This window comes from Anopheles ziemanni, chromosome X (assembly GCF_943734765.1).
Source record: "Anopheles ziemanni chromosome X, idAnoZiCoDA_A2_x.2, whole genome shotgun sequence".
Classification (NCBI taxonomy): Eukaryota; Metazoa; Arthropoda; class Insecta; order Diptera; family Culicidae; genus Anopheles; species Anopheles ziemanni.
In genome coordinates, this window is record NC_080707.1 from 2493096 (window position 1) to 2506967 (window position 13872).

Consider the following 13872-nt stretch of genomic DNA (forward strand, 5'->3'; position numbering starts at 1 on the left):
CCGTGCCAAAATCTGCATCGTTCGTTTGGGTATTTTCGGCGCGAATAGCAAAATTACATCTACACTGAGGAGAGTGAGGTGGGCGAACGGCGCTACCATGGGCTCCCCAAAATAATGGTTCCGGGAATGGCGCGTACCGTGTTGGAAGTGGAAAATTCCAATTAAAACGCAAACAGCGGCAGTCAGAGATAGGAAACCCTTTTTCCGACAACTTTGTACATTGTACCTTGTTTGAAATTGCATTACAATGTTTGCAAAACACAAAGGCATCAAATCTTGGCATTATTTGTACTAAATTGTACTAAAATAAAGAGCAGAAACTCTCGGTAACCAAAACACGATGTCCAGCTGGAAGCTGAATCATGCGAACTCACCATAATCGTCCTCCTCCGCAAGGGCCATCGCGTGCAGCCGCGAGAGCGCTTGCTCCTCTAGCCGCTGTTCGGTGATTTTGCTGTCCAGCTCAAACTCGGAGTCGGTTTCGTTGTAGTTGGAGTGGTTCTGGTTGACGTCCTCGGTGCAATCGGCTCCCTTGCCAACATTCGCCTTGGTTGAGGCCGATGCGGTCGGCTGGTACGGGCCTTCCGCTACGCCCGGTTGATGCCGGACGCCATGTTGGTTGTAGCTGTTGACACCGTTGACAGTGTGATTGTTGTTGACGGCGTTGGAGGCTGCCCCGTTGCTGTAGTTGCTGCCGTAGTTGTTGCAGTAGTAGTAATTGTTGTTGTTGTTCACGCTGTTGATATTGTTGTTGCTGCAACTGGTGCTATAGTTGTTGTTGTTGACCATGCTCTTGGCGCTGCCAGCGCTGTGGCTGGTTTTCATTGGGCCCTGATTATGACAGCCGAAACCGGTGTTGGAGCTGCAGCAACCGTTGCCTGTGGCATCCGGTGCAGTGGCACTGCCTTCCGTCAGATCTATCAACTTACCGCCGTCCGGTGGCGGCGGCGCCATTTGTGACGTCGACGCATCGTAGCGAAGCTGCTGCAGCGCCTGGACGTCGTCCGAATCGCCACTCAGTCGCCCATATGCCTTGCGAGGTGGACGAGGGTTGCTCCTTTCTGTGGAGAAGTAGATACCAAACGATCGTTCAATCAAATTGCGCCTCTGGGAGATACAGAGCTACAGATATAGGAGTCTTCAGATATTTGTGTACTTTGCGTTACTATACCATGTCAGAACCTCTTGATTGAAAACCTGAGATGTAGTAAATACTGAAGTGATCACTCACTTTTTCAAGGTGGAAATGTAATGCAAGAACCAGCTTACATCTACAGAGTGTAGTAAACCCATGGGCTCCTAATGGCAAGTAGTCCACATAGTTGTTCGTATAATCTGATATTGTAAATCCCTCAAACAGTCCACAGTAACGAACTCACAGAAAAGAGAGAAGTAACATAACTTTAAACGAAGCGATGACTTGGAAGATCACTGTGCGCCGAAATACTGTTAAAGTAAGACAGGTTTTCAAATCTCAGATCTTTATAAATCTTCACACTTAGTTGCTGGTGCTTCGTTACTTCATCGTTATGTATGCGTTATTATGGTAATTTTCCAGCTGAACTAGTTTGTAGGAGCACGTTTGCTGTGGCTCAGTTCCAGAGGAAACTCTACAACCTTGGGATGCACCCCATTCCGCCGTTCTTCTGACAACTATAGTCCCTAACGCTCACGGTTCCAAGTCGGTTGCGGAACGCCTCGCTCGACCCTGCTCGCTTACCTGCAGGAAACGATGTAATTACATTCTGATAACGTATCCGCAAGTTGGTGGTTGTATACGTGTTCTGGTGGGGCAGCATTTCATGTCTACCTACGATTTCTTACTTCGCACCCCGTCCGACTGGGGATGTCGGAAGCCTGCGGGAATGTTGTTGCGTTCGATAGCGTACGTGATTGATTGTGCCTAGAGTGTCGTGGGAGTTGGAAGGTGGGATTTGCGGGCGGCGACACGAAGAACCACTGTGGGAGCCGGAGTGCTTGCCGCCTTTGTTGAGGTTCTTCCTTTTTCCGTTATTTTAGTCGTACTCCAAGGGGTTGCTTTGAATATACGTCAAATGCCTGTCGCACCTGGTATTCCCAAGTCTACCGGCACGTCTGCCGCAAACGTGGCGTTTGATTTCGGTACAGACTTGACAGGTACGGAAGAGCCGATTCGCTACCCGCCCGGCGTAGCGGATGACAGTCGCTAATGTCACACAAAGGCACCTTAGCGAGGCGTTACGAAGCCGGGCAAGTAATTCCAGGCTCTCTGGAGGACTTTGGATACCAATCATACGTTCAATAAAGTCCTAAAATCCATCATAGACATTGTTCCACGCCGCGTCGTCTCCTCCGAGGCGTGGGCTTGTCATGCTGTTGTCGCCGGCCATATTCCCTCGTGTGCGCCAATAATTGCTCTGTTGCTCTGACGGGGCGCGCGGCTGTTGTTCGGTTACTTATGCGACGCTAATTTAGCTCGCTCGTTGGTGGTCCTTTCCTGCGTCCTATCGATTTAACGACAGTCCCGCAACAGAACGCCCTCCAGTGCAGGACCAATAAACCCCCCAAAGACCACCACCCTGCTCTAGTTGATTTTCCATTTCCAGCTCCGACCAACACCAGGTTTACCGGAAAGGGCCATAAAAACCGGCACAGCCGTCCGATGTTCGATCGATTTGGCAGTTTGGCGGGCGTCACTGCTGGGTCGCTTTATGCTTCCCCATCTGGACACTATCGCACTGGCCCCAGGTCCACTTGGCATGTCGCGCCCTTCAAAACGTTCGCTGACATCGCCGCCGTTAAGCGCGTGTGATTCCCAAACCGAGCCGCCGCAATCCTTGATGCGGACTGTCTGCACCGCAAGGTCGCAGGGACCCACGGCAGGGTGCGGTCCTGTGGTATGTCATCACGATGGGGCGCCCTCTACCTGGCGTTATGTTTGAGTTTTCCTCCCCCCCTTCCCGCGACTGGAAAGCCTCTCGAGACCTACTGTTTGAAGTAGCGACACGGACCGAGACTGGCCCGCAATCATCAACGTACGTTCGCTGCAGCGCGAAGCGGAGTAACAACCCGCATGACAAAAGTCATGAAAACATGGGTAAACAATTTGGTATGTGTTTAACCGGAAAGGTTAACACTTGAGATAAAGTGGAAACATACAAATGGAACCACATATGTTGTAATATTACCTAAATGAAATTACATTGCAAATAAGGAGTAGTCGTTTGTTTTACAAATATGAACGAATGCATCGCGATGCTATTTGCACATCTGATGTAAAACAAACAAATATTTGCAGTGATGATGAGAACTCGACGGTTTTCTCGCAAAATCCCATTCAAAACCACATACCAAAATGTAAATCAAACATTAAATATAGCGTAAAACTATCAGTCTCGTTTAGTACAGTTTCTTAGTACAACAATTTTAGTTAAAATGTTATTTAAATTTTGTACACCATGAAAAAAACTAGGCTTCCTATTTAGAACATTTTTTTAAGTTCAACCATTTTCGATAACATTTGGTTATAAAACAAATACTTATACTTGTTTTTTACGATACTAAGACTTCTTATAGACTATGCTCTTATAGACTATGCAATACTTCATCAGTTTCGTGACAAGTGCCGAATTGCCTGTCACACACTTCATTGACAGTCAACGTTTGACGTTTGTCAACCAGTTGTTCATGCTCAATATATTTAGACTTTTGTGACTAATGAATGTTGTACTGATCCGACAATTCACAGGAGATCATTCTAAAGAGCTCGAAAATGGTTTCTAGTATATGAATAGCCTTCATGCCGTTACTTTAATTTTGATTTTTAAATAAAAACATGAAAATTGTTTTGAATCGTTGGTCAGCCCCAGGATTAAATTTGTTCATCCGATGCTCAGGCACATCAGGACAAAGAACCCTTCAGCGGGTGTCATAAAAATGATGAATATTTTGCCGGGAATGAACCAGCGGATCGGTTACCTGCTGGTTTATTCTTGCACCCAGAGGCGCAGCGTTACCCCATCAGCATCCGTAACGAGCCGTCGAACGGACCGATAATGGAGCGTTTCCGTGCCAGCTGGCGGTACGGAAATGACGAAAAACTCGCTGCATTGTAATGGCGGCCCGTTGAGTGACGTGTCACTGCCGTCACTGGCGTAATATTGCGGTTTTGTCGGGAGGATTGCCGGCAGGGGGACAGAATAAAGTTGACCGATAGAAGAGGCAAATAAAAAAAATGCTCTGACAATGCACGAAAGCGAAGAGTGAACGCCTCGTGGGCAATGTTTTCCTTTTTTTTTTTTTTTGGGCTAAGGGAAGCCACGCCGGGGGAAGCTGTGATCGATGAATTCTCGCTTTAGTGACGGCAACATGCCTGCCGTCAAGCGAAAGGCGTGCTTCCGGGAGCCGTCTTTGGAATTTCCCACCGGGGTGGGAAGCTACAAATTTTCTCATCGCTTGCACGATGCCGCATTCTTCGTCGTGCGTCAAGTTTACGTAGGGGGAAGGGGGGCATTATGCACCTGGTGGAGCCAAATGCATCTGCGTGTAAATGTATGGTTAAATAAATAAATTGAACAAAAAAGATGTTCATGAGAGATGGGTAGATTAGGTTGAGATTCATGAATCTGAATGACAGAGAGATGAAGTTGAATGACAGATAAAAAAATCCCAAATATTAATGAAAAAATACTTAAGAAGGGCATCTTTTAAATTGGTATGAAAAAAAAAAAACAGAAGAAAATAATTTTCATTTGAAAAGAAATGAAATACGAAAATTTCTTGTGCAGTCATGTAACATTTTGCAGAAAAAGTTTTCGTTTATTGAGCTGTCACAAACAATTCGAAATCAAATGTCAATCATGATATGACAATCGTTAGCATTTTATGTGAGGTTTACTTTGATATGTAAGTGTTTGGTAAAGACGCAAACAAACAAAAAGAATGCTGGTGTCGGAAGCACACTTACATTCTTTTTTATATTTAATTTTGTAAATGACTGTACTTAGCTGAACACTTTTTTTCCAGAAACAGAAAAGATAATTATGCGTATGTAGCGGCGTAGGGAAAGTTCCGAACAGATGCCAGATGGGTCCTAGGCGGATTGGAAACGCCATCATTCACGTCCACGGCTATCTTTAGGACTCTCGGATCGGTCACTCCAAGCTCCCCAAGCCCTGAAAGTTGCCCCCCCCCCCTTTCTCGCAAAGCTGCTGCTCAGTTCTGTCAATCAAAATGTAATTACAAGCAGCGCCGGTCTCGCACAAACGCTGGACACCCCTCAACCTTTACTTCCCGGTCTCTCCAGCGCTGGACAAACTTCTTCCTCGTGGATGCCGTACCGCATTCCGGCCAGAATCCATCCACTCGAGCTCGTTGAAGGGAAGACAGGCGTCGAAAGTCATACGCCGCCTGTCAAGCCAGCATTCGTCTGCGTAGGAGCGGCAGGCGAACCGTTGAGGGTCCTTCTGTCCCTCGCCGGAGGATTCCAAAGCTGGACGGTTTTTTGGCACGTACTCGCCTACACGGGACGAAAGTAATCTCCGGGGAACGGTACCCAGGCACACGCCGGTTGGAAAAACTATTCCAGTCACCTTTTTTTACCGCTCTCCTATGTACTTTGATGTGTTTGTACTGCGCCAGAAGGGCCCGGGCGAAGTTAACGATAGCGGGATACTTGGTTCTATTCTAGCTCCGAGACAACAACTCGTGACGACCCAATCGCTGATAAACACTCTTTCTCTCTTTATAAAACCTACGCCCAATCCTACGTTTAATGATGTTTGTCTATGCATTATTTTATCTGTTATAATGTAAGTGCTCATTGCTTCAAATAAAATCAGTACTGCAAGTAATAATAAATGCATAACCCAGAGGGTTCAATACTTGAACCCTTCGATTTCGGTCGACGAGCATCTTCTTTCTTCCAAATAAAAATCAACTTTGTGCGCCTGTGTTATGTTTATGTTGAATTATCTTCTTGTTCTCATTTCACTTAACGTTGTTTTCTTCTTTTATTTTGGATACTAAATCATCATGCAACAATTTACACATTTTACACATTATAGTATAACACAAGGACACGTTGTTCCATTTGCTATTTACACTGAATTTTAATTTGTGGTAAGCTTATTCGCAGGTAGTACTTTTCACTCAGTTCTGGTTTATGCTGGCTCTATTAATAATTATTTTTCAATTCTATGCAATTTCGCTTACTTTGCGTGGAATAAAGGGAGATTTATGATCTGCATGGTTGAGTTGTTTTTTTTTTTGTGAGTGTCAAGTTCGTTTCTCAATAATTCTATAATTTTCTCATTCGGAAAATTTGTATTACGAGGTTAATTATGAGAACTCACGAAGTAAAGCACAGAACTTCTTTCGACCGATAGGTTATGCATTTAAAATTTCCCTTCCGTATTAAGGCTTCTATCGTATTTGTTTCGCTTGGCAAGAGTAGGTGAACTTCACTTACCACATCAACACTCTGCACCATAACGGTGCAGGTTCGTGGTGAAGCGAAATCATTTCAAAATTATGCACCAAAGGGCAAAAATGGAAGCAAAAGGGCCACGTGAGCGATGTAATGGTCAGGATACTAAATTAGTCTTACGAACATGATACATCCACCCGCCTGCTTCCGATGTTTGACCGGGCCCTGGTACCTGCATCTCGGTGTCAGATTTAATTCCCCTCACCGCTCCTTTCCTTTTGCACCACGCTTCTCCGGGGAAAAGTGAAACTCAATTCAAAACCCGATAGGGTGCGCTCGCCACATCTGAAAAGCCAGAGCAGATGGTTCGGCGGTGGTCAGCCCAGGCCAGCATCGCACTGGGAACGAGGGTTTTCACAGCTTCTCATCCCCCCCCCCCCCCCTCCATCTCCACCTTTCAGCTGCAGCTAAGGAATGACCGTCAAACATCAATTATGCATTGAGCGTTGCAAGTTACGGCTCGGGAGCTCGGGAAACATTCAACCCGTGCCTACACCGCTTCCACACGAGCCAGCATTGCATTGGATGCGGTTTTATCGTGGTAGGAACACGATGGCTAGGAAAGCTTCTCGATCGGTTCAAGGTCAACACAGGCCAACAACGTGATAAGCAGTTCATTTTGCGAAACTTTCATTTCGCTTCTGCGAAACGATTGCGATTCTTAAGCTGCAAATATTTTGCAATGTAACACATTGTGCCTTTTAAAATTAAAATAAATTCAAATTCAAACAATTCGTAGTAATGAAACATTAATGTAATCAAGATCAATTGTGTTGAACGATTGAAATAGGAATAAAAACAATCATTCGTATCGGTTTGCAAGTCTCTTTTTTATATCTTCATATTAAGTGAAGATATAAACACCAGTTTCCATGATGGCCACAATAAAATCGTGCTGCACGAAGAACTACATTAACATCCTGGCTTCAATAAAACCACTCCGTTTTCATATCGTTTGTGACCTTTGCTTTTAGTGTAGCCATTTGGTGGTGTTAAGTTAGCCGAGGCGCGTAGCCATTTTATGTAGCGGGGGATGGTGTCAAGCGGGAAAAAAGAAAATGCCCCAGCCAGATATTAGCTTCGCACAACATTAGCTTCGGTGTGGTCTCGCTCAGTGAAGTTCATTCCCGGAATGTTCATTTAGTGTGCTGCTTCCACGTGGAAAACGTGTAGCTTTTTCCCATTTCTCTTAATAGGTTTCAGATGTCTTGGAGTTCCAAACATCCAGCCTTCACATGCTACAGTTGTTTAATTTTACGTTAAAATGTTTTGGGGCAAACCTTAACTCAATAAAATATAAACATTTCCAAAAAAAGAACACAAAATGTAATATTTAGAATAGGAAATAATGGATAATACTAGAACAAAGAGTGCGTTTCGTCATAATAAAAACGTTAAAATTGTTCCATAAACAACAAAACCGGTTACATTAATAGTAAATATTAACTTTCACATTGGTATCAAACAAATGAATGTTAGATTTACCCCCGAATCAGTAGCAAACATGTTCGAATCACAGAAAAGCTTCAAAGCGGAAAAAAGGGACCACCGAAAGTGATATACATGACTTACAGGGGGGAATAGCGGTATAAAAATAGGAACCGCAGAAGGAAAAATTATGAAGCATTGCACTTGAATGCTGTCTCAGAACTCTTAGAGCTGAAGCGCATTGTGAGCGTATGGCAGGAAACTAAATCCATCCGAACACAATGGCCGAAATTGAATTGATACCGTAGGAACGCGTTTGGACGTGGTTCGGACTTACGCCGTGCCGGAGTCGAGTGTCGAATGACATACCATTCTGCAGGAGAAGGTTTTTGTTACTTTGTTTAGTTTTTCGTTCGGTTTTTGTTACAAAGCGCCGTGCGCTGCGAAAGAATGATGTGTTGCTGTTGCTGTCGGGCTTTGGTTGCTGTTGGATCGGGTTTCATAGTTTCTACTTGGTCCTTTCATGCGTTTCCGAGGACGTACGAGTGCAAACAAACGATTGGCAAAAAAATAAACAGTGTTATGGAATCTATGAGAAAATCTACGAGCAACCAGGCACCTCCATCGGGGCATTTTCAAAACAAAAAAACATCACTATAGTGTGAGCAGAGGCAAATAAATGGTCATTTTGACAGCTTCATGATTTTAAAAACTCTTTTCTATAATTTCATAAAATTGGTTTTCTTTATAAATTTAAAATATTTTATATTACCATAAATTGATTTTCCCGTAAGATTGAATAATTTTCCCATTCAGCTAGCAACTCCAAAACACATTCAGACAGTTGACACATTTGACAGTTAAATTCAAAGATAACTCTCAAACAATAAAAGGCACAAATATTTTCTCAACCCCTTCTTCACTGAGTATCGCCGGCTCAACCCCTTCTTCACAAGCCATGGGGCGCCTCCATCAGATCGATTCTGGTGTTGTTCGCTTTGTTTTCTTGTATATTCTGCCATTTATGTAACAAATCTTTTGAAAATTGATTAAAGAATTCGCTTTTGGGTGACTTATGGTTGAAGAATTTACGTCACACGTATTTAGAATATCGAAATGCGATCGGTTGAAGCATCCATATTGCATATTGCTCTGTGTATGGAGGAAGAACAGTGTAAAAAGTGCATTCAACCGCACAAATATCCATTACAGCGTGCGCATTGCAGGAGTTATCCTCCGGTAATCGATTATTTTCTGCAACATTCAACATTTCTCCCGGGGTGAAAAAGATGCTGCACCATCCCGGTAAGTATGATTTGGTTTTCCGTAGCCATTTCAACCCTCGCGGGCAATTGCAGTTACGGAAAAGCGGGCAGCGAGCGCTACGAATTTGGGGAACTTTTCCGAGAACAAAAACGGCTCGTGGCCGACGGGTTTTCGCGCGACGCACTTCGAGTCGGAAATAGTACGCTTAGTACGGTGCCTTTCACTGACGTCCTGCTGCGGCACGCTTTGAACTTTGGACTCCCAACCCTCTCCCTCCCACCGTCCCCAAGGATTTTCCCCTCTCAAAAGGTCGGTGCGTTTCGCTTCAGATCTTGCCAATGTTTCGCCAACCGGATCCGGTTCGGTTCGCTTCGGTTGTTTGTGAGGGAGGCCAGAAAAACCACCCTTTAGCGTGTCGCATCCACCAACGCAAGCCCCTCGCCCTACCTTGACCCCCGTGCCCATCTCTCGGGAAGCTGCCACTTCGCAACAATGAACATAAGCCGATACACTCATTCACGGCGGCTTGATTTCCTCCACCATTCCACCCGAGTCTCCCCCTCGAAACCCCCCCACCCCACCAAACTGGGCACCTTTTCATGTAATGACCTGCCCCCCCCCCCCCCCCTCCTGATACACACGCAATCCCAGCAAACCGTCCTAGCCCTTCTCCCGTTCCTTCATCGTCCTTAAAATAGACCTTTGACAGGACAAGGGATACTATCCGGTTCGGGACGCCTGCTTACCTGCACAGCCATTCCCGTTCCACACAGCTCTCGGAAGGCTTAAGCTTTTGGAGAAATATTTTCACAGCGCCCCAAAAAAACAAACCGGCAAGCAGAAGCACATTTGCTTTCCCGAGCAATCGAAAAGGCTGATGCTGGAAGTTTGAAGTGAGATGAGCCGGATAGAGCAACATTTAACAGGAGGCGCACCAAATGGAGCGAAAGGTAAAAATATCAAACATTATTTCAAAATAAATTAAAGCCATTTTCTAAACACATTCGTCACGTCCTTCTCTATTGGCTTAAAGCTAAAAGGAGAGAAATTACATTTTTTTTTGTCATTTATTTTAATCTTATTTTCCATAATATCGCAAACTTTCACTCGTCAAACAATAAACATAGCTTAAATAAATTACATTAGTGAAACAATGAGACTTAAAAAAAAAATATTTGTATCAAAAAACATCAGTGACGTAAAAAGCCAACTTTTCTACCTCTCTCATGGAAAGATAAATAAAGAAACATATGTCCCACTAGGATCTTTAAATCACGATTCTCCAAGTGTTCTCTAGGAATTGGAAACAGTCTGTTCTGTCTGTTTTTTGACTCTTAGTTTTTGTTTAAATACATTAACTGTTCTTTTTAACTGTTGTTGAACTGTATTGAAAATAGGAAATGCGAATGACGCAACGAATCGCTCCCAGAACTGAAAACAATGGAAGGCTCTTTATATAATTAACAAATGACAAATATGAAATAATTACATTTTCACCACAATCATTCGTTTTCCCGGAAACCTCTTCTCTTTTGTTGCAACGAGTTTCATGAATGTTTTAAACGTTTCTAATAATCAGTGATTGAACGAAATTAACAGATGGCAGGCAAATGCGTTTCGTTCCTCCCCGGTACGGGATGGTCCGATAATTAAATTCTACAACCGATGTTTAAACTGATGACCGCTGACGGCCAACATCGTCGTTTTGGGACAGTGTTTGGTGTTTTTCTCTTCTTTACTTTTCATTTCGATGCGCTCATTTGTTAGCTCGTTAGTGGTTGCAATACGAAAGCAACAAAAAATAAACTGTTTATGGGGCCTTGTTGTGTGATCGACACCCATTTGTCAGAGTGGAGGGGGGGGAGGGATACTGAGGGAAAGCCGATACAAATTTGGCCGTCAACAAAATGTCCGCCCGAAAAAGGGAAATTAAAACTATTTTCACAAACGAAAATAATTTCCAATGCTCCACAACCTTTTGAGAGATGTGTACCTTGTTGAAAACAGAACGGTTTTTGAATGCACGACTAATTTCTTTCGTCCCGAAACGGGGCATAATTTTCTGCCCCGAATGCTAGGAGTTCATGAATAAAGTTAGATAATTAAGGCGTTTACTTTGGTGGTCGTGATGTATGCGCAAGTAGGCAATGAGCCATATTTTCCATTTTTCCAGCAAAATACAACGGAAAAATCGCATGAGCGACGCGGTAAAAACTCGCTGGTACAAATAAACATCGGAATCTGTTTTGAGAAAACGAACAGAATGGGAATGAAACAGGGCAACCGTATCGAAAGCTAAGGCCGGAACGATGCCGATGCTCCCGCTGACCGGAAGGAAGTAATTGAAAAACTTTATCCAACTGTACCGCGAACGCCGACGCTTTTGCCATTCGCCAGCATTTCGCACGAGCGATTTCCGTCCTTGCTGCCCGCAGGAAGGATATGCTGAAAAGCGAGATGCGATCGAATCCGAGCGCTTGGCTCCACCTTATTTTCTCCGCTGGTACTTTTATCTCGTTCGGTTCGGTTTTTACTTCACTTCACATGTTTTATGTATTTTATGAATTTTGTCTATGCTGTTTTATTTTACTTACTGCTGCTCGGATGCCGAGCCGAGCACTTCTCAAACGGCGGTTGAGTCGTACAGCCTGCAGCTTCCGATTTCCGACCTAGGAAAAATGGTTCATACGTATACGACCTCTACCCGACGAAGTGGATAATTTCACCCAAGGAGTGGGTCTCTAAAGCTGGGTACGTTTTGTTCTCTGTTTGGTTATGAATTATTTTCCTCACCAGACCTTCGCGCTCGATGGAAAGGATGAGGAAAATATGCACAAGATACCGATTCTTGCATCAAATAGAAAAAGATTTGTCGTGATAATTACATTCGACGGATAAGATGCACAAAATCGTAGCAAAAAACCTGAATGATATCGCATTTTCTCTGCTGATGCTATTGAAAAGCAAAACATATGTACTAGAAAAGAAATTGAATTAAATTTTAAACATAACTGTAGCTAGTATAAAAAGAAAGTTAGCTAGTAGTTAAGTATAAAGGACAAATCAACTAATTTAATCATGTCGTCTTTCCATTTTTGCCTTACAAAAATTTGCGATACATGGAAAGGCATTATGCCATTGCTCAGATTAGGACTTCTCTTTTCCATAAATTCTTTACTTTTCACCGCTTACTTTGTGGTTTCATTTTCTTAACATTACACTTAAGCGTGTCACATTATCTTTTCTCTTCTTCTTTGTCATTGTGAAGTTTACTATCACTGTTCATCACGATCGTCTACTCAAACAGGGTTTAGTTTTCTTTCCTTGATTTGGAATGGAGTTTAGAATATTGATGTTGATGGTTTTTTTTATGATAATGCTGCATTGTTCCATACATCAGGTGAAAAAGTTAGTTTAACACATGTTCTAAAAACAGTTGGCAATGAACGTGTTAAGACGTTCGTTTAGACGAAAATTTCCTACTATGCTTTTAACTCGCTTAGTGCATGTTCCTTCTCCTCTATCATGATTCCGTACGATAGCTTTGTAAATTGACGACCCTTACGATGACAAACTGTTGTGTTTTTGCAACGAACGCATGAAATACGACTTTGTACTTCGAATTTTTAGCACTAATGGGTTTTACAAATGCGTTATCGCGTTTTGTTTCGGTAGTTATGATAGATTTTTATCTTTACCAGCCTCCAGTTAGCCTGGGAAAGCCTAAAAACGCAGGGTCTCGTTTTTGCTACGTGGTCGGAAAATTCTCGTTAAAAAATGCTAGGATCCTTGCCCCCCCCCCCAATCCCCCCCCCCTCTTGCCCTTTCATTCATCTGTTTGACGCTTGCGGTGTGACGTGGTACCACACTTTGCGGGCACTTTTCCCCGATTTTTGATGTGGCCGTGTGACGGTGTTGAACCTTGCCTATAGAAATATGAGCCTGCCCGGTGCATGTGTGCATTTAATTCGAGTCTTACCCGAGTTGCTGCTCTGGATGGACCCCGTTTTTGCTGCGTTGCCGTTGCCGTTGATAGAGTTGAAAAAGTTGACCGCTCCGGTGCGCCGCAGGATCCAGAACATTGTTGCCGCCCGGACCAGCACGGGTCGACGGGGCACACACACCACCTAAACTGTTCACACACACAAACACACACACAGACACGAACGTGGTGACTTTTTCGGGATGCGTCGAATTTCGGGATGGTTGTTCTAATTTTCGGTACCGTTTTTTTTTTTTTTTTGGGGACTTTCTGCGCCAATGACTCGACACAACACTGGCCAAACAGTTGATCGATCAAGCGGCGCTGCAACAACAAACAATCATAAAGTTCACCGAACGAACCGCTGGAAATGGTGGAAAATGTTCCGCTTGCCGCCGGAACGCTTTGTTGATAGTGTGTGGGACCTTGTACTCAGACCTCCGATGGCTCTGGGGTGGTTTGAACCGCTAGGGTTTTTTGTGCTTCGCCTCTCCTGCGTTACCCCGCCCCGGGTTCGCTACTAGCAACATGTAATTATCTTGCCGCCAGACCACAACTTTCCACTAAACATGATGAAATTGTTAGGGGGAACGTTTTTGTCCCTTAACGAGGGTGAGATGACTCGTCGTTGCACCAGAGCTTTCGCAAATTTTCATCGAAAGTAATTAATTGGATGGTGAGAGCAAAACTAATTACATGTTATAAAACCAACTTTATCTAATGTGCAAGC

At 43.9% G+C, this 13872-nt stretch overlaps 1 protein-coding gene across 1 annotated transcript in view; it reads right to left on the reverse strand.

Annotated features, from left to right (window-relative positions):
* LOC131291337 (probable serine/threonine-protein kinase DDB_G0276461) overlaps nt 1-13242 on the reverse strand; it is a 56856-nt gene extending 43614 nt beyond the window's left edge. Inside the window, exons 1-3 of the mRNA XM_058320538.1 lie at nt 13140-13242; nt 833-1061; nt 375-736 (exon numbers count right to left, since the gene is read on the reverse strand). Coding sequence (XP_058176521.1) covers nt 375-736; nt 833-1061; nt 13140-13242 — 694 coding nt within the window. The remainder of the gene's footprint in view (nt 1-374; nt 737-832; nt 1062-13139) is intronic.
* Nucleotides 13243-13872: the final 630 nt, after the last annotated feature.